General features: G+C 55.6%; 1 protein-coding gene across 9 annotated transcripts in view; it reads left to right on the forward strand.

The window, feature by feature from the left end:
- The window catches only part of LOC128825723 (claudin-4-like), a 35,436-nt gene extending 28,244 nt beyond the window's left edge, over nucleotides 1-7,192 (forward strand). For 5 of the 9 annotated variants that reach the window (XM_054008474.1, XM_054008475.1, XM_054008476.1 and 2 more), the window contains 3 exons: nucleotides 914-1,026; nucleotides 1,492-1,610; nucleotides 6,522-7,192. In XM_054008474.1, the coding sequence (XP_053864449.1) occupies nucleotides 6,548-7,192 (645 nt within the window). In that variant the 5' untranslated portion in view covers nucleotides 914-1,026; nucleotides 1,492-1,610; nucleotides 6,522-6,547. The remainder of the gene's footprint in view (nucleotides 1-913; nucleotides 1,027-1,491; nucleotides 1,611-6,521) is intronic. The other 4 variants (XM_054008471.1, XM_054008472.1, XM_054008479.1 and 1 more) reach the window with 2 other exon arrangements.
- The last annotated feature ends 605 nt before the right edge of the window (nucleotides 7,193-7,797 follow it).

A 7,797-nucleotide genomic window follows, 5' to 3' on the forward strand; every position in this document is an offset into this window, starting at 1 on the left:
ACTTTAACTATTTGGTCTAATTCAGAAGTTGGTCCAATAAAAAATATTACTTCAGCCACCTTGTCCTGGGACCAACACAGCTACAATACTAGGGTTACCATACGTCCGGATTTTCCCGGACATGTCTGGCTTTTTGGGACTCAAATCCCCATCCGGGGGGAAATCCCAAAAAGCCGAACATGTGCGGGAAAATCCGGCGCCGCTGGGCCGGGGGCTGGCCCGGGGCCGGGGGGTGCGCCGGGCCGCCGGGGGCCGGCGGTGCCGGGCCGCTGGGGGGTGCGCCGGGCCACCGGGGGCCGGCGGTGCCGGGCGGCCGGGGGGTGCGCTGGGGGCCGGCGGTGCCGGGCGGCCGGGGGGTGCGCCGGGCCACCGGGGACCGGCAGTGCCGGGTGGTGCGGCCGGGGGGTGCGCCGGGCGGCCGGGGGCCGGCGGTGCTGGGCCGCCGGGGGGGGGGGTGCGCCGGGCTGCCGGGGGCCGGCGGTGCTGGGCGGGTCGGGGGTGCTCGGCCGGGGACCCGGGGGCCGGCAGTGCTGGGCGGGCCGGGGGTGCTCGGGCCCGGGGCCGGCACCCCAGGGCCCGAGCCAACCCAGGCTGGAGCCGCCGGGGGGGGGCCAGCCTGGGCCGCACCTCCTCCCCCCACACCCTCCTTACCTGTTTCAGGCTTCCCGCGAATCAAATGTTTGCGGGAAGCAGGGGAGGGGGCGGAGACTTTGGGGAAGGGGCGGAGTTGGGACGGGGGCGGGGCTGGGGGCGGGGCTGGGGGCGTGGCCGGGGCCCCGTGGAGGCACAAAATATGGTAACCCTATACAATACTACAAGAATTAAAGTTGTCCATGCAACCTTAATTTGGCCCCCTTGGGCATATGCATTCCGATACAGTCTTTAATGGTATGATTACATACTTGTTTTCCAGAGGACCCCTGCCTCATTCACTGCGCAGGATGGAGAGTGCTCTGGGATGAATCACGGTGGTGCAGTGAAGGAGTCTCTTATCTGTAGAACCTCATTTGTTGCAGAAGTTGGAAGGTGTGTAGTGAATGGGGCAGGGGTCTGCAGGAAGAGAAAGGATGGTCTCCTGGGTAAGCCACAGAGTTCCTGTAGGATGCAATGTCACAGTTGGTCATTAATTGTTTGTTCCTTGTTTTCTGGGTGCCCAGCGTGAGACACTTGGGTTTGAGTTGCAGAAGTGCTGAGCACCCACAGCTGCAGCTGAATTCAACAGGAGCTGTGCGAAGATATTGTAACTGCCTGTTCTGACCTAAAGTGCTATAAATAAAAGTGTTAAGTCAAATTCCGGTGCTAGGCATCTCAAGTTGGACACCCAAATTAATACTTTTGCCTTTAATCTAGCTGTGCTTTAGTTCCCCAAGTGTAACATGAGAATAACACCGTCTCCTTACCTCCCACAGGTGTTCTGAAGCGCTCAGGTACTGTAGTGATGAGCACCACAGAAAAGCCCATTAGAAATTAGTAATTCTGTTTTTGGTGCAGGTTTTGAATAGTGGACAGTAAATAAGGCGCTGGGCCACACCTTAAATGATGAAGATCAATTTTGAAGCACTTTGAGGAGAGGAAAGTGATCAGGAACCGTCAACATGGATTCACCCAGGGCAAGTCATGCCTGACTAATCTAATTGCTTTCTATGAGGAGATCACTGGGTCTGTGGATGAGGGGAAAGTAGTGGATGTGTTATTCCTTGACTTTAGCAAAGCTTTTGATACGGTCTCCCACAGTATTCTTGCCAGCAAGTTAAAGAACTATGGTCTGGATGAATGGACTCTAAGGTGGATAGAAAGCTGGCTAGATCATCAGGCTCAAGTGATCAATGGCTCCATGTCTAGTTGGCAGCCGGTATCAAGCAGAGTCCCCAAGGGTCGGTCCTGGGGCCGGTTTTGTTCAATATCTTCTTTAATGATCTGGAGGATGGCGTGGACTGCACACTCAGCAAGTTTGCAGATGACACTAAACTGGGAGGAGTGGTAGATACACTGGAAGGTAGGGATAGGATACAGAGGGACCTAGACAAATTAAAGGATTGAGCCAAAAGAAATCTGATGAGGTTCAACAAGGACACGTGCAGAGTCCTGCACTTAGGATGGAAGAATCCCATGCACTGCTACAGACTAGGGACCGAGTGGCTAGGCAGCAGTTCTGTAGAAAAGGACCTAGGGGTTACAGTGGACAAGAAGCTGGATATGAGTCAACAGTGTGCCCTTGTTGCCAAGAAGGCTAAAGGCATTTTGGGCTGTAGAAGTAGAAGCATTGCTAGCAGATCGAGGGACGTGATCATTCCCCTCTATTTGGCATTGGTGAGGCCTCATCTGGAGTACTGTGTCCAGTTTTGGGCCCCACACTACAAGAAAGATGTGGAAAAATTGGAAAGAGTCCAGCGGAGGGCAACAAAAATGATTAGGGGGATGGAGCACATGATTTATGAGGAGTGGCTGAAGGAACTAGGATTATTTAGTCTGCAGAAGAGAAGAATGAGGGGGGATTTGATAGCTGCTTTCAACTACCTGGAAGGGGGTTCCAAAGAGGATGGATCTAAACCAGGGGTCGGCAACGTTTGGCACGCGGCTCGCCAGGGTAAGCACCCTGGCGGGCCGGGACAGTTTATTTACCTCATGACGCGGCAGGTTCAGCCGATCGCCCTCCCGGGCCAATGGGGGTGGCGGGAAGCAACGCGGGCGAGGGATGTGCTGGCTACGGCTTCCCGCCGCCCCCATTGGCCCGGGACGGCGAACTGCAGCCAGTGGGGGCCATGATTAGCTGAACTTGCTGCGTCAGCAGGTAAATAAACTGGCCCGGCCCGCCAGGGTGCTTACCCTGGCGAGCCGCGTGCCAAATGTTGCCGATCCCTGGTCTAGACTGTTCTCAGTTCTCAGATGACAAAACAAGGAGTAATGGTCTCAAGTTGCAGTGGGGGAGGTTTAGGTTGGATATTAGGAAAAAACTTTTTCACTAGGAGGGTGGAGAAGCACTGGAACTCCTTCCTTAGAGGTTTTTAAGGCCTGGCTTGACAAAGCCCTGGCTGGGATGATTTAAAAGTTGGGGTTGGTCCTGCTTTGAGCAGGGGATTGGACTAGATGACCTCCTGAGGTCCCCTCCAACCCTGATATTCTATGATTCTAAGATGAAAAGATATTGAATGGCTGCCTCGTTCCTGAGCACAAGGCACCCTGAGCACTGAATGAGGCCAAAAATGTGCAAAAATTAGTATGTGATCATGTAATAAAAGAATGCAGCATAACGTACAAGGGGGCCGAATAAAGTTACATAGGTAACCTTTAATTCTGGTATTCCATAACTTCTGACTGCTTGACTATGCATCCTTAATGATGTTCCTTTATTTTAGTTTGTTGCACGGAAAAACAGAACAAAAAAACAACCGACCAACCAACCAACCAAACCAAACCCAAACAGAAATTCCATTTTGTGGAATTGTACTGACTCCTCAAGCTGGGTTGAGGATAGTCATATCCACAGCACAGCCCTCTGCCATTTGAGCTGAAGGACTAGCTTGTTATCCTCTATGTATACCAGCCACTGACTAGAGGGTAGGCACTTGCCAGTGAGTTACACAATCGTTTCCTTGACAGCAGTGGAACACAGTGAGCCAGGATTTGTGGATTTTGTTCTTGGCTCTGGGAGGGGAATGTTGTCTAGTGGTCAGAGAGCAATAACCAAGCACATGGACTTGGCACATTACTTCTGAGAGAGAATGTGGCTAAGTGGATGAGACTTGAGTCTGCCCTACTAGGGACTTGTGTTCTATCCCAGGAGTCTTTTCTCAGGAATAAGGGAGCGCAGGACACAGAAGTATCACCACCAGTCAGCAAATGAGGTGAGACTTAGAATCATAGAATATCAGGGTTGGAAGGGACCTCAGGAGGTCATCCAGTCCAACCCCCTGCTCAAAGCAGGACCAATCCCCAACTAAATCATCTAGGGTGACCAGATAGCAAGTGAGAAAAATCGGGGCAGGGGTGGGGAATAATAGGAGCCCGTATTAAAAAAAGCCCCAAATATCGGGACTGTCCCTATAAAATCAGGACATCTGGTCACCCTAAAATCATCCCAGCCAGGGCTTTGTCAAGCCTGACCTTAAAAAAGGAAGGAGATTCCACCACCTCCCTAGGCCGGGCCGGCTTTAGGCCGATTCAGTCGATTCAGCTGAATTGGGCCCCGCGGTAAGAGGGCCCCGTGCCACAACTCTTCACCCCGCCCCCAGCTCACGTCCTAGAATCATAGAATCATAGAATATCAGAGTTGGAAGGGACCTCAAGAGGTCATCTAGTCCAACCCCCTGCTTAAAGCAGGACCAATTCCCAGCTAAATCATCCCAGCCAGGGCTTTGTCAAGCCGGGCCTTAAAAACCTCCAAGGAAGGAGACTCCACCACCTCCCTAGGTAACGCATTCCAGTGTTTCACCACCCTCCTAGTGAAATAGTTTTTCCTGATATCCAACCTGGACCTCCCCCACCGCAACTTGAGACCATTGCTCCTTGTTCTGTCATCTGCCACCACTGAGAACAGCCGAGCTCCATCCTCTTTGGAACCCCCCTTCAGGTAGTTGAAGGCTGCTATCAAATCCCCCCTCATTCTTCTCTTCTGGAGACTAAACAATCCCAGTTCTCTCAGCCTCTCCTCATAAGTCATGTGCTCCAGACCCCTAATCATTTTTGTTGCCCTCCGCTGGACTCTTTCCAATTTTTCCACATCCTTCTTGTAGTGTGGGGCCCAAAACTGGACACAGTATTCCAGATGAGGCCTCACCAATGTCGAATAAAGGGGAACAATCACGTTCCTCGATCTGCTGGCAATGCCCCTACTTATACAGCCCAAAATGCCGTTAGCCTTCTTGGCAACAAGAGCACACTGTTGACTCATATCCAGCTTCTCGTCCACTGTGACCCCTAGGTCCTTTTCAGCAGAACTGCTACCTAGCCATTCGGTCCCTAGTCTGTAGCAGTGCATGGGATTCTTCCGTCCTAAGTGCAGGACTCTGCACTTGTCCTTGTTGAACCTCATCAGGTTTTTTTCTGCCCAATCCTCTAATTTGTCTAGGTCCCTCTGTATCCGATCCCTACCCTCTAGTGTATCTACCACGCCTCCTAGTTTAGTGTCCTTCTCCTCTCCTCCCCTGAATGCTCCGCCCCTGCTCCTCCCCCTCCCCTGCTTCCCACGAATCAGAGGTTCGCGGGGAGTCTGAAAAGAAGCAGGGGCGGGCAGGCAGCACCAGGTATGCTGGGGTGGCGGGGGGGCGCGAGAAGGGCTCCAGGGAGGCACGGCCCAGTCCGGCCCCGGTTCTGGCCGAGCGTGCCGGCCCCAGCGGCTCCGGCCCGGCTCAGCTCCAGCCCGGCCCCCGCGGCCTGGCTTGGGTCCGGCCTGGCCCCCTCGGCTCGGGTCCGGCTTGGCTCGGGCCTGGACCCCACAGCTTGGCTCAGGCCCAGCCCCCGCGGTTCGGGTCCGGCCCGGCCCCAGCAGTGCGGCACGGCTCGGGTCCGGCCCGGCTCCCATGGCTTGGCGTGGCGTGGCTCGGGTCCGGCCCGGCCCCCGCGGCTCGGGTCTGGCCCGGCCCCTGCGGCTCGGCTCCACTCGGGTCCGGCCCGGCCCCTGCGGCGCGGCTCGATTCCCAAGCCTGGCTACCCTGGCCAGAGCGCGGCTCGATTCCTGGGGGTGGGGCTTGCAGCAAGCCCCGCCCCCAGGAATCGGGCCCCGCTCTTGCTAAAGCCGGCCCTGTCCCTAGGTAACCCATTCCAGTGCTTCACCACCCTCCTAGTGAAAAAGTTTTTCCTAATATCCAACCTAAACCTCCCCCACTGCAACTTGAGACCATTGCTCCTTGTTCTGTCTTGAACTCCTGGCTCTCAGCCCAGTGCACCTCCCCTAGGCTAAGAGGTATTGGAATTGCGGACAGAGGCTGGCTAGTGTGGGCCACTCACTGAGGCTGGGGAGTATGGCCTGGGGAGCTGGAATATTCAGAAAATCACAAGCACACATACACATATGTACATACATGTGCACACACATATATGTACATACACACACGTACATACATGTACACATGCACACACACAATCCACTTTCATGCAAGAGCAGTCACCGAAAAAGCTCAGCGTGACCAGGGAAAGTTTGGCATCGGGGGTATAACCGACAGGGTTGGGCGAAGGTACCCGTGGGTATCGCGGCTGCTCTGCCTATGGGAAGCCAGCTCTGTCTCCTAGAACTTGGCCTGTGGTGCAGACGCCCAGCATAAGACCCCAAGTGCCACTTCTTCTCACATCATAGCGATGGGAAACCGAGGCACAGCAAGGTCAGAGTGACTTGCCCAAGGTCACCCAAGGAGACTGTGGCAGAGCCAAGTCTTCTGAGTCTGACCAGCTAATCTGGGGCCTTGCTCCAGCTCCCCCTGCTGTTGCAGCCCCTGGTTTCACCTCCTACAAATTACCGGCATTCGGTTTGCGGGGTGTGCGTGCAGTGCAGCATCTCTAAACCGCTCTTCCCACTGTCTCCAAAGGTGAGAGCCTGACTTGCCCGTAAGCCATGACGGTGATGGCTGTGCAGATGGGGGGCCTGGCCCTGTCGGTGCTGGGCTGGCTGGGCACCATCCTGACCTGTGCGCTGCCCATGTGGAAGGTGACGGCCTTCATTGGCTCCAACATCATCGTGGCCCAGGTGTTCTGGGAGGGGCTGTGGATGAACTGTGTGTACGAGAGCACAGGCCAAATGCAGTGCAAGGTCTACGACTCGCTGCTGGACCTCTCCTCGGATCTCCAGGCAGCCCGAGCCCTAGTTGTGGTCTCCATTGTGGTGTCCTTCCTTGCCCTCCTTATTGCCATCTTTGGGGCCGAGTGCACCAGGTGCGTCGATGACAAGGGGGCCAAGGCCAAAATCTCCATCACCGCCGGGGCTGTCTTCATTCTGGCTGGGATTGTTCTGCTCATCCCTGTGTCCTGGTCGGCCAACACCATCATCAGCAACTTCTACAATCCCATGGTGCCAGAGGCTTTAAAGAGGGAGCTGGGGGCTTCCCTCTATGTGGGCTGGGCCGCAAGTGCCCTCTTGGTGTTTGGGGGGGCCATACTGTGCTGCTCCTGCCCCCCCAGCCAAGATGCGCCATACCCCATGAAGTATAAAGTGGTGAAGCACTCCAGCCTGGGGAGCTATGCCCTTAAGAACTATGTGTGAGGAGCCCTGCCTTGCCCTCCCTGCAGACCCCCCCTCTCGCCCCATCCCATCCCACATGTTTGCAGGGGCCCCTTTACAGCCATCCAAACAGATGTTGGCTTCAAGGCGAAGTGTGTGAAATTTGTAGGGGTTCCTCTCCCAGTCTGGGTCCTGCCCCACATGTATCCTCCCACCTGCATCTCACCCCACCTGTCCCACCTCCCCACGTGTTTCCCTGCCTGCATCCCACCCTACCCATCCCATCTCCCGATGTGTATCCCCTCTGCATCCCACCCCACCTCCCCATGCGTTTCCCTGCCTGCAGCCTATCTCACCCCACCATGTGTATCCCCCCCTGCATCCCACCTCCTCATGTGTATCTCCCCCACCTGCATCCCACTCAACCTGTCCCACCTCCCCATGTTCCCCCCCACTACATCCCACCCATCCCACTTCCTCGTGTATCCCCTCTGCATTCCACCCCACACATCCCACCTACTCATGTGTATCCCCCCCCACATTCCCCCCCTGTCCCACACATATTCCCTCCTTGCCCATGTCCCACCCCACTTGTCACCTCCCTACATGTATCCCCTCCTTGCTGGTGTCCTGCCCCATGCATCCCC

The sequence above is a fragment of the Malaclemys terrapin genome, chromosome 18 (genome assembly GCF_027887155.1).
Source record: "Malaclemys terrapin pileata isolate rMalTer1 chromosome 18, rMalTer1.hap1, whole genome shotgun sequence".
In the NCBI taxonomy this organism is placed as follows: Eukaryota; Metazoa; Chordata; order Testudines; family Emydidae; genus Malaclemys; species Malaclemys terrapin.